This window comes from Bombina bombina, chromosome 4, assembly GCF_027579735.1.
Source record: "Bombina bombina isolate aBomBom1 chromosome 4, aBomBom1.pri, whole genome shotgun sequence".
In the NCBI taxonomy this organism is placed as follows: Eukaryota; Metazoa; Chordata; class Amphibia; order Anura; family Bombinatoridae; genus Bombina; species Bombina bombina.
Genome location: NC_069502.1, coordinates 337,845,488 through 337,858,795, shown reverse-complemented (window position 1 = coordinate 337,858,795; position 13,308 = coordinate 337,845,488). Strand labels below are relative to the sequence as shown.

At 37.8% G+C, this 13,308-nt stretch overlaps 1 protein-coding gene across 1 annotated transcript in view; it reads left to right on the top strand.

Moving 5' to 3' along the window:
* VEPH1 (ventricular zone expressed PH domain containing 1) overlaps positions 1-13,308 on the top strand; it is a 971,752-nt gene that overhangs the window by 469,926 nt on the left and 488,518 nt on the right. The window contains exon 12 of the mRNA XM_053711791.1: positions 8,517-8,567. Coding sequence (XP_053567766.1) covers positions 8,517-8,567 — 51 coding nt within the window. The remainder of the gene's footprint in view (positions 1-8,516; positions 8,568-13,308) is intronic.

Sequence of the window (13,308 nt, the reverse complement as noted above, 5' to 3'; positions counted from 1 at the left end):
GAGCGGGGCCCCGACCCTCCGGGCAGCAGAGTTATGTGGCTGGGAGAGCAGTTGGCGATCAGTCCAGAATGTGTCTGCGAGTGTAAATGCAGTGTTGTTTGCTGAACTCACCGGTGATGTCTCAATTCCTCTCAGGCAGCTTAGCTAGGTCTATGAGGAGTGTTCCGGTTTTCTTTAGTTCAGTGCTAGAAGAGGCTTCTATCCTTCGCAACTATTGCAGTACTGAAATATATAGGTTGTCTAGTGTGACATATAACAACCTTAGTAGAGCTGATGTGATAAATTTTATTCTAAAATACAAAGTTGAGAGAGAGCTCTTGTAATGTGCGTCTCTTCTGTTTGACGGTTAGCTCCGCCCCCCCATTTTTTGACATTTTACATGCTGTCTCTTACTAGTCCATTTTCATATCACAGTTTGAGATATAAGGTAAGGAAACTTATCTTATAAATTTAAAATGGAGGTTTATCAGTCGGGATCCAAAAGCGATCCCCTACTGTTCATGGCTGTCTTCTGCCACTTCATACCCTCTGTAGTACAGCGAGGTCCAAAAGTGGCCTCAGATATCATTTAGAAGACATGCAATTACACCAGCAAACATGATGTCTACTGATGTCTGTTAAACAATGCCATATAACTATGTTATGTATTTTTTTGTTAAACTTCTTTTGCATGTATAACTTGAAACATGTTTGTGTATGGATTTTACTGAAAGGCATTATTTGTGTTCTGTCAACTAAACCTCAATAATATATATATATATATATATATATATATATATATATATATATATATATATATATATATATATATATAAAAATAAAAAAAATCCTAACACTACTATAAAAATTTCAAAGTATCTAATTACAAAAAATAGAACATACTAAATTACAAAAAATAACAAACACTAAATTACGAAAAATAACAAATGAAATGATCAAAAATAAAAAAGAATTACACTGAATCTAATAGCCCTATAAAAATAAAAAAGCCCCCCCCCCAAAAAAAATAAAAAACCTAGCCTACAATAAACTACTAATAGCCCTTAAAAGGGCTTTTTGTAGGGCATTGCCCCAAGTTAAACAACTCTTTTACCTGTAAAAAAAATACAAAGACCCCCAACAGTAAAACCCACCACCCAACCAACCCCCTAAAATAAAAAAACCTAAATCTAACAAAAACCTAAGGTACCCATTGCCCTGAAAAGGGAATTTGTATGGGCATTGCCCTTAAAAGGGCATTTATCTCTTTTGCATTGCCCTGAAAAGGGTATTTAGCTCTTTTAAGAAAGCCCAAACCCTAAACTAAAAAAAAAACCAGCCAAAGTAGTTTAAAAAATCCTAACACTAACCCCCGAAGATCCACTTACAGTTTCTGAAATCCGGACATCCAGACGGCGAGAAGTCTTCATCCAGGCGGCGAGGTCTTTATCCATCCAGGCGGCATCTTCCATCTTCATCCCGGTGGCACAGAGCGGGTCCATCCTAAAGACATCCGGCACGGAGCATCCTCTTCATACGGTCGCCACCGTATACTGAATCTTCAATGCAAGGGAGCCTTTTCAAAATAGTGTCCTTTGCATTTCTATTGGCTGATTTGATTTTGAAAATTCAAATCAGCCAATAGGATGAGAGCTACTGAAATCTTATTGGCTGTTCAAATCAGCCAATAGGATGAGAGCTACTGAAATTCTATTGGCTGATTTGAATAGCCAATAGTATTTCAAAAGCTCTCATCCTAATGGCTGTCTTAAACAGCCAATAGGTTTTCAGTAGCTCTCATCCTATTGCCTGATTTGAATTTCCAAAACCAAAGCAGCCAATAGGAATGAAAGGGATGCCATTTTGAAAAGGCTCCCTTGCATTGATTCAGTGTACGGCGGTGACCGTATGAAGAGGACACTCCGCGCCGGATGTCTTCAAGATGGACCCGCTCCGCACGGCCGGGATGAAGATAGAAGATGCTGCTGGTATGAAGATAGAAGATGCTGCCTGGATGAAGATGGAGCTGCCTGGATGAAGATGGAGCCGCCGGGATTAAGATACTTCAAGCGGGACTTCAGCAACTGTGAATACCTAAAGAGAGGTAAGTGTTAGGTTTTTTTAAGGTTTTTTGGGTGTTTTATTTTTTTAGATTAGGGGTTGGGCATTTCTTAAAAGAGCTAAATGACCTTTTCATGGCAATGCAAAAGAGCTAGATGCGCTTTTAAGGGCAATGCCCATACAAATGGCCTTTTTAGGGCAATGGGTAGATTAGGTTTTTTAGATAGTTTTTTTATTTTGGGGGTTTGGGGGGGGTGGGGGTTGTAATGTTAGTGGGTCTTTGTATTTTTTTACCAGGTAAAAGAGCTGATTAACTTAGGGCAATGCCATACAAAAGGCTGTTCTACGGGCTATTGGTAGTTTTTTTTTATAGATTATGTTTCTTTTATTTTGGGGTGTTTTTTTTTTTTAAATGGGTATTAGAATAGGAATAATTGTTATTATTTTGGATAATTTTTTTTTTTTTTGTTTAATGTTTTTTTTTTTATTTTGGGGTGGGCTTTTCTTTTAAGAATAGCCATTTTTTATTTTTAATGGGCAGCAAAAGAACTGAATGCCCTTTTAAGGGTAATGCCCATACAAATGCCCTTTTCAAGGCAATGGGTACATTAGGTTTTACTTTATTTTTATTTTGTGGGTTAGGAGTTGTTTGTTTTTTTCTTTTGTAGAAAATAGCTGATACCTTTAGGACAATGCCCTACAAAAAGTCCTTTTAAGGGCCCACAAAAGGCCCTTTTTAAAAGGGTATTAGAATAGGAATAATTTTTATTGTTTTTGTATCATTTCTTTTTTTTTGTAATGGTAGGTTTTTTATTTTTGTAATTTTAGTGTTTTTTATTTTTTGTAATGTTAGGTTTAAGTGTAAGGCAGCTTAGGTTTTATTTTACAGGTAAGCTTGTATTTATTTTAACTAGTTAATAACTATTTGCTAACTAGTCTACCTAGTTAAAATAAATACAAACTTACCTGTGAAATAAAAATAAAACCTAAGCTAACTACTATATAACTATTAGTTATATTGTAGCTAGCTTAGGTTTTATTTCACAGTTAAGTATGTATTTAGTTAATAATTGTAACTTTAATTTAGCACTTTTTTAATTATGTTAAAGTTAGGAAGTGTTAGGGTTACGGTTACGTTTAGGTTTAGGGTTACGGTTAGGTTTAGGGGTTAATATAGTTTAATTTAGGTTGTTGTGATGTGGGGGGCTGGCGGTTTAGGGGTCATTAGGTTTATTTAGTGGTAGTGATGTGAGGGAGCGGCGGAATAGGGGTTAATAGATTTATTATAGTGTGTGTGATGTTGGGGTACAGGGGAATAGGGGTTAATAACTTTAGTATAGTGGGGAAAATATCGGGAGTAGCAGATTAGGGGTCAATAGTTTTATTTCGGTGGCAGAGATAACGGTAGAAGCAGATTAAGGGTTAATAACATTTTGTAGGTGTCGGCGATGTCTGGGGCAGCAGATTAGGGGTGTTGAGATGTGGGGTTTATGTTAGGGTGTTAGGTTTAAACGCAACTTTTTTTTCCCCATAGGCATCAATAGAGCTGCGTTACGGAGCTTCTCATTCCACAATCACAGGTGTTAGGTTTTTTCTAACCACTCTACCCATTGATATCTATGGGTAAAGCTGTCAAAACAGCGCTTGTATTTTGTGCGGCATGGAGCTCAACGCAACCATATCGCACACACAAGTCGGTTGTTTCAAAACTTGTAATGGCAGCACTATGGAGGGCGAAATAATTCAACTTTTGTTGCATCCGTTAAAAACCCTCTAAACGCATAACTCGTAATCTACCTGTTTATTTCTCCTTTTTTGTTTTAGATTTCGTGAAGAACACTATTTTTTCTTTTCTATAGCGCACGTTTGGCATAGAACACCTTTGGAAGTAGCACACACCTTAGTCTATTACGTGAGGGATTTAGTATGGCTGTGATATCTGACCTCCAGATGATAGAGCGCCCTAGGCCTTCGCTTGAGTACTAACATATTACTTTCCACTTGTAACATTGAAGTAAAAATGGGAGCACTGTGGATTGGGCCTTAATGATTAATGTCCCTTTAATTCTACCTATACTTATGACAAACTAGATTATCTCAATAATGATGCTTTTTTTACTTCTGTTCACTTGCATGAATACTTTCTTAACTTCCTCTATAAACATATCTTGTAAATATGTGGTCAGTTATGTTCTTCATACCTTGAATTCTTGGATAATGGGGACCATACACTAAAATAAATTGAGATCCAGCTCTTTCATATGTTTAGTATAACGTCTGTACAATATGTAACCTCCAGCAAAGAGTATTATCACCTGAGACATACTATGTGTTGTACATTATGCATTTATTTGGAATGTTTTATCGGTATAAATAAAAAGGGAATGTGGTGTGAAATGGATTGCACATGAGTTGGCCACTACTCTGTGCAAAGAAATTTAAACATATATCATGGGATTTTATTGGTTAAACCATCTGACTTCAAAGTAATTGACCAATCATTAGTTGCTCCCATGGGCATCCGCTGGGGAGGGTAGAGGGGAAGAGAGGGCCCATGTCCCCCTGGAATGCAACTTTTATTGCACAGGATAAGCAAGAATTGCAAAATATGAGGTAGTTGGCTGGCACATTGAAGTTGATTGCTTTTCTTAGAGCAGTGAATGGGGGCACTATAACAAAAGGGAGTGAGAAAGAGCTGTCTGGTAGGATGGCTGGGACTCTGGAGACCTGAGCAAAACTGAAGGAAGGGAAGCTGTGAGTGCTCACATGTGTGTTTGTCCATATATGTGTGTGTGTGTGTGTGTGCACTGATGTGTGTGTATATTTATGTGTAATAATATAACAAAAAGCAAACACTGCACAGGCAATCAAAGTGCTGCTGTAGTCAAGAAGTTTATTTCTCCACAAGTGTTAGACAAAGTCAGACATCAGAACACCTGACATGTTTCGCACAGGCGTACCTGCGCTTCATCAGAGGTGATTATCCACCACAGGTGAACACCTTTTAAAGCTGAGTTACACCAATGAAATTTGTCTAAAGGTTATACACCCCCTAAATGCAAAAAAGCGTATGTCAGACAAATGCACAGGGGATGTAATTATATGTTGTTTTGTTAATTACATAAAGTAAAATCATGCATATATATAAATAAATAAAGTACAACATAAGAACAATAGAAAGTAAAAATAATAAAAATCAGAAATGTATGTAAAGCAAAATAGACAAAATCAAATAAATATAACAATGAATGCAAAATAATTAGAAATAAAAAATAAAGACAATAAATATAAACATATTAAAAACTGAATATAAGTTATTAATTATTGAGTACATAATCCTAATTAAAGTATAAAACTGTATGTAATTTTTAATATGAAATACCTATAGCTAAGCTCAACTCATTCTAGCGCTTAGGCTAGACTAATAAGGGAGGAAGATAAAATCAATGCTAAGAAAACACACACTATTAGATGATTATAATTTCTTGGTGTAAATTAGCAAAGAGAGAGATTTGTTTGAGGTGTTCTGATGTCTGACTTTGTCTAACACTTGTGGAGAAATAAACTTCTTGACTACAACAGCACTTTGATTGCCCGTGCAGTGTTTGCTTTTTGTTATATTATTGGATCTTACAGGCGGTTACGGAGTACCGCTATCACGCTGCCAGTGCAACAAATTTTCTAACAGTTTTTGCCTTTGAGGACTGCCTATCCTCTCACTCACCGCTTAGCCCATCCTGAGGATCATCGACTTTCCCGTGGCCGGTCACACACTTGATTCCTGTTTGGACTTGGAGGATCCTCCCCCGAGACGCAGGCGTATTGACGTCATTGTGACGAAGCGGCAGCCAGTGGAGAAGACGCCGGGGCCATACCTGACGACTCCACACTGGTGAGGGATTTACTTGGAACTCCGTGGGGCATATGGTGAGTGAGGGATTGCTCTATTTACATAGAGAACTATATTCAAAACGTGCACTTCCTTGCAGTGATTGCCGAATAATGACTGCTTATTGTTCCTACTGTTATACGAACTGAACTACACCATGTTTGGATTTGCAAGCTCACTTTGATCTGGACTTCCTATATCTAAGTTATCCGTTACTATCTGGACTTAACTGTGCCGCTTGCCTATATACTTACAAACTTGGATACCTTGTTACTTTGGGACTATCGTCATTATATTGGGCCCTCATTCACTTACAACTGTTATATTATTCTAGGATTTAACTTAAGCATTTTCTATCACTGTCAAACCCTTCTTTTGTTATATTTATGTGTATGTTTGCTAACGTGTGTGGATGTACACTAATGATTGTGGATGTGCTCACTTGTGTGTGTCCATATATGTGCGTGCACTTATTTCTGTTTGTGCACTGACATGTGCATGTGTATATATGTGTATGTGTGCTAACGTGTGTGGATGTACACTAATGATTGTGGATGTGCTCACTTGTGTGTGTCCATATATGTGCGTGCACTTATTTCTGTGTGTGCACTGACATATGCACGTGTATATACAGTATGTGTATGTGTGCTAGCGAGTGTGGATGTGCTCCCTTGTGTGTGTACCAATATATGTGTATGCACTCATTTCTGTATATGTGCACTGACGTGTATATATGTATATATGTGCTAACGAGTGTGGATGTGTTTCCTTGTGTGTGTGCCAATATATGTGTATGCATGCATTTCTGTATATGTGCACTGACGTGCATATATGTGTATATGTGCTAACGAGTGTGGATGTGTTTCCTTGTGTGTGTGCCAATATATGTGTATGCATGCATTTCTGTATATGTGCACTGACATGTATATATGTGTATGTGTGCTAACGTGTGGATGTGCTCCCTTGTGTGTGTACCAATATATGCGTATGCATGCAATTCTGTGTATATGCACTAACTTGTATATATGTCTATGTGTGCTAACGAGTGTGGATGTGCTCATGTGTGTGTCCATATACAGTATGTGTGCATGCTTATTTTTGTGTGTGTACTGGCATGTGCATGTGTATATACAGTATGTGTATGTGTGCTAACATGTGTAGGTGTGCTCACATGCATGGGTGTAAAGTTTTGGCAACTAGTCACCTTAGGTCTATTGGTCTTTTAGAGAAACCTTAAAGGACCAGTAAATACAGTATATTTGTGCATAATTAACAAATGCATGATAACATGACAATGCAATAGCACTTAGGGGACGATTTATCAAGGGAAGAATGGCCCCTGATGCCCCTGTTTCCGCACAAGCCTTCAGGCTCTTAAGACCACTGTTCCTTAACTGATCCACCGCCTCTGAGGCTGCGGACATCAATCCGCCCCGTGTACGATTGGTTTGATTGACACCCCCTGCTAGCGACCGATTGGTTGCGAATCTGCAGGGGGTGGCATTGCACAAGCAGTTCACTAGAACTGCTTGTGCAATGTTAAATGCCGATATTGTATACTGTCAGGATTCAGTGATGTCTGAAAATAAAGATAAAAGTTAAATCAGTGACTTTTTTGAGACCTCCAAAATAAATACTGGTCACGGTTAATTCCTGTTGTTTACAACCTAATTCTGATTATAGTTCAAATATGTGGTGTTAGTATTGGCACTCATTATCGTGTTGAATGTCTGTTCATAGTACAATAGCCAAATATTGTTTGATAGCACAGTCTTAAAAATACCTGAGGATCTGAATTGTTTCACATACCAGATATCCAATTATGCTTGCATTAGGAGTAGTCCTTTGTGTAGCAGCTATTAAGAGTTGTGTGATAGCCATACCAATCCTTTAAAACATTCAGGCATCTACTTTCGTTTCGGCATCTCACTCCTCTATTCCGTTAACTGCTCTGTTTCCTTGTCATGTTAAGACTCCAAATCAATCGTAAAACTGGATTTATACCACTGACACTGGGGTTTTTAGTTTGAAAGTTGAATGAATGTCCATAAAACAATGGATCAATGTCTTGATTAATCAGTCAGATCCACTATGCATTTTGGTGTCTAGCAACCTTGGTCGAATTACAGGCGCCCTAGTGGTGCACCTAGAGGGCCTCCTTACCTTACATGAGATTACAGCATCAATACAAAATTTCCTTTCCAAGAAAAGTCTAGGTCCGAATGGAATTTTCTTTTATTGAGGTCTTTAGTGATTACAAAATTGTCATAACACAAGAACATTAATATCAAGCTTACATAATACTTTCCAGATAATTTGGAAAAAACAATAATATAATCATATGATTTTGTTTACAGCTACTATCTGTAAATGCCATAGTGGAACAACCTGCTATTAAAAAAATAGAGATAGAGATAGCTTAAAGTGAATGCAAATTTGGATGCTAAAGTGCAAAGCCTCTTCCTGGGTCTAAAATTATGAATCCGGCTTTCTCCAATCACTGCATTGGATCAGACACTGATTCCCCCGGGGGGGGGGGGGGGGAGCCATGATTGAAGGATGACCTATCCATCATTTCTGACATCAGAAATGGCTTGCAACTACTGGAGGAAGATGGAGGTGCTGTCAAGTTTAAAAGGTAAGTATTTCTTCACAATGAGTGAAATGTAAATTTTGATAAATTAAAGTGCCCCTGTTTTTAATTGAATTTTTAAAAAACGGGCACTTTAGCATCAAAATTTACATTCACTTTAATATCTTGGTAGGCTGAAAGCTATTAATGCAGTCAATGAACATATTAGCAGGATAGAAGTGGTCTATCACAATAGTATATATTAAAGATATTATTCTTAGAGAGAAGAGGGACAACTTGTCTATAATAGGGATAAACTGACATAATTGAAATCTATTTTTAAGTGTATAAGGGCCCCCACATAATCAGTGGGTCACTCTTGGACCCCAGTTATCAGGCATAAACTGGAGTGGAAAACTAGCAATATATAATTCAATGAGCCAATAACATAGGGTGAATTTAAACAACATTTTAAAGAAAGGAGGAGATCTATACCTAAGGTGAAGGTAGTAAGAAAATAGGCCTCTCAAACATTCTTAATGTTGAGGACCAATACGCTAAAACCTAGGTTTTTTCTTTGGGGGATATCATGTAGTAATACTTACAGATGAGTGCAATTCAGGAGCTTGAGTTGTGAATAACATTGTTTCTGATATGGGATATGGGGGCCGAATTATCATAGTGCAAGTGGACATTCACAATAGGAAGCCGCACATCGATAAATGCGGACAGCGTACACTGTCAATTGGGCTGATTGCTGTCTGCCGCCTCAGAGGTGGTGGGCAAGTTTAGGAGCAGTGGTCTTATGACTGCTGCTTCTTAACTCCTGATTCCAGAGAGCCTGAAGGCTCGCAAAGAATTAGAAGCATTCGGGCCTTGATAGATCGGCCCCTTGGTGTTATTGGTGTTATGGAATTTAAGATGTATAAAAGTGAGATATGACCATTAATAACTGGTTTATCATCTTATGTTTTTGATAGTGGAAGCAGACACTGGGGCTGATTTATCAAGCTCCGTATGAGGCTTTTAAATATTTCAGTAATTTTGTGCTCAAAATCTAATATGACACTTTGGAGAATAGTACAGAACTCCTCCATTTGGTTGATCATTACAAAGCTTTAGGTAATAAGAAAGCAGATCAAGAGCTGCTAAGCCCCAATAAACTAGGCATGGATGCCCATGGTCCTCAAGTCACCCTCACTATGGAAGTAAGACAAAACACACAAAACAAACACCCGAGTTACAAGTTGTGCGGTGAACCCGTTGCATACACACTGTGCAAAATGGGGCCATACCGCTTTTTCCATAGCTCTGCTATCACGTCACCCTAAAATGTTCTTTTGTCATGTGGTATGTTAGGTTTAGGGGTTAATGGTTTAATTTAGGTATTTACGATGTGGGGGACAGCAGATTAGGGGTTGATAGGTTTATTTTAGTAGTCGGGATATGGGGGGGGGCAGTGGATTAGGGGTTAATAGGTTTATTTTAGTAGTTGCGATGTGGGGGGATGGCAGATTAGGGGTTAATATTTAAGTAATTGCGATGTGGGGGATGGTAGAATAGGGGTTAATAGGAAGTTTATGGGTGTTAGTTTACTTTTGTAACATATTTTTGATGTGTTTTGTGGAAAGATTTTGTTTTGCAAAATACATAACTGCAGGTCTTTGAGTACGGAATGGATCGTTGTGGTATAGGCTATAACGATCGCGGTAAAGCCATACCGCGTGACTTGTAATACCAAGTAGCTGACCATTACGCACACAAAGGCTATTTTTCAAGCGGTAAAGCCATTCTGCATAACTTGTAAGCTAGGTGAAAGGGATTAAGGTCAGTTGCAATACGTACAAAATAACTATTCATGCCTTGCTCTGAGAGTTCAGTTCGTTTGGCAAACTTTCTTGTTAATAACTAAAAATCTGAAGTTTTAAATATCAACCAAACACAAGCAGAAATGGAAGCGTTGAGAAAAATATACCAATTCCAACTGCAAATGGAGACAGGTATGTGTCTTGGAATCTACCTTAAGCCTAACCCTTTACAACTCTTTGAATGCAACTTCAGCATTCTCTTGCACAATATACAGAAATACTTTACTACATAGCACGAAAAACCCATTACATAGTGGGGCCACATCCAATCAGTCAAAGTGACAACCCTGGCAGTGATATTATATTATATGTTCTGCTGGCTCTCTCCATTTGGCTGCCACTCACATATCTCAATTATTTACAAAGTTCAATTAATACTTTTTATTTGGGAAATAGCAAGCCAAGGGTTAATAGATCCAACCATAGAGGGCACTGGAGGAGGGAGGCTTGGGAGTGTCAGATATCTGTGGATACTATATGGTGGTTACCCTACAAAGGATACTGGAACGGCATGCTGCAGGACATGGCAATGCCTGGGTATCCATATACTTACAAAGCCTGAAGGTTTTTTGTGTGGGGCCCTGTGCTGGTTAATAAGGAAGCACAGATGGCCCCCAAAGCAGGGCACTAGATATTCATAGACACTTGTTCTCCTCCTGGGATGATATAATTGAATCCACCAAAAATATATACATCCAGAGACCACTTATGCTTCTACATAACATAGAAATGGTGGGAATAAAATACAAAAGTGAAGTAAAACAGTAAACTAGTATGGATAAAATGCCAATACTAAAGTGATCATAAAATAAAAAACACTGTACACATGTCAAATGATATTCATAGATTTCAGATAAGCAGTCCTTAAACTGTGAGGACTTCATTATTCAGCATATATAAAAGAGAGAAAAGTACATAGTGCAATACAATCATAGTCCCATAACAAATATTTATGAAATATTACTCATGCTCGATAACAAAGAGTGCAGTCCCTCTCACAGTTTAAGCACTGTTTATCTGAGATATATAGTTATCCTTTGACTTGTATACAGTGTTTTTTATTTCATAGATTTGGTGGGAGGCTTAGACCACAATTTTGAAGGGTGACAAGAATAGGGAAATATGACCACCCAGGCTAGTTGAGAGAGGTAAAGTGAGTTGTCGAGATAGCCCATTATCCCTTTTGAGGAAAAGCTACTATTACATCCCCACAACAAACACACAAAGGTGACAAATTGAACTGTGGAACTCCATAGATTACAATTAATGCAGTCGCACACACACCTGTAGGTCCTCAACATCACTGCAGATTCTACAATTAAATTATAAACTTCTGATCAGATGTAACTTGACCCTAGTTCATATGGGACTATATACCCAGGGGTCTCCCTGGGGTGATGGAGAGGATGTGGTAAAGCTGGTGGCCTAGCACATATCTGGTGGTCTTGTAAACATATACAAACATTTTGGAAGCGTGCAGAGATGCACTTCCAAATTATACTAACCAGTGACTTCTCCCTTACACCTCAGACCGTCCTTTTGAATAACCTTCCAAAAAACGACTGAAAAATCAGCACCTACTACAAATAATCCTCAACAGTTAAAAATTACTAATTTCCATAACTGGAAATGATCTAATATCCAGATAGAACAGATGTTGGTAAATAGAACAACATAGTTTCCTAAAATGTAAATGGTCGACAATTTTTATTATCAATTATCATTTATTATTAAAAAAATTGCTACAATTACAAAAAATAAAAAACCTAACATTACAAAAAAAGAAAATTGCTACAATTGCATTTTTTAAAAAAAAAACTAATATTATGAATAAAAGAAAATTGTTACAATTACAAACAATAAAGAACCTAACATTACAGAAAATAACAAACGAAATTGTCCAAAATAAAAAAGTTATTCCTAATCTAATACCGCCTTAAAAACAAAAATGCCACCTCAAAATAAAAAAAAACCCTAATCTATTAATAAACTGCCAATATCCCTTACAAGGGCCTTTTGTAGGGCATTGCCCTGAAGAAATCAGCTCTTTTAAAAAAAAAAATAATAATACAAAGTCACTCCTACAAATTACAAACCACACCCACCCAAACCCCCAAAATAAAAAGCACCTAACTAAAAAAATAAACCTTATCTATGCATTGTCCCAAAAGGGGCATTTGTATGGGCATTGCCCCTAAAAGGGCAATCAGCTTTTACTGCCCATTAAAATAAAAAAAGCCTTTAAAAGAAACTTTAACCCCAAAATAGGTACTCACCATTACTGAAGTTCGGCGATCCATCTTCTTCCCAGCGGTGAATGGTCGTCATCCAGATGTAGCAATCTTCTTCCATCATGGGGTCATCTTCTTTCTTCTTGCCGGAGGTGTGGAGCGGTCTTTATATTGGGGTACCTTGCATTCCTATTGGCTAAAAACTTCAAATCAGACAAAAGAATGATAGCTGCTTACATCCTATTGGCTGTTCAAATCAGCCAAAAGAATGTGAGCAGCTCTCATCCTATTGGATGATGTGACATTTTTAGCCAATTTAAAAGGGATACCTTGCATGCAATCTTTAGTGTGCGGTGGAGGAATGCATAAAGAGGACCCTCCACATCGCTGATGCCGCCTATAAGGATCACCAATCCAGATCCGCCCCTCAGAAGACCGTGATGGATGAAGATGGATCCGCCTGGATGAAAGCCTTTTGCCGACGGTAAGAAGATGGATCGCCGGACTTCAGTAATGGTGAGTACCTATTTAGGGGTTAGTGCTAGTTTTGGTTTTTTTGTGGTGTTTTTTTTTTTAGATTTGGGCTTTTTTTATTTTTAAGGGCAGTAAAAGAGCTGATTGCCCTTTTAAGTACAATGCCCATACAAATGTATTAGGTGCTTTTTATTTTGGGGGTGGTAATTTTAATTTTTAATTTTGTTTGAAAAA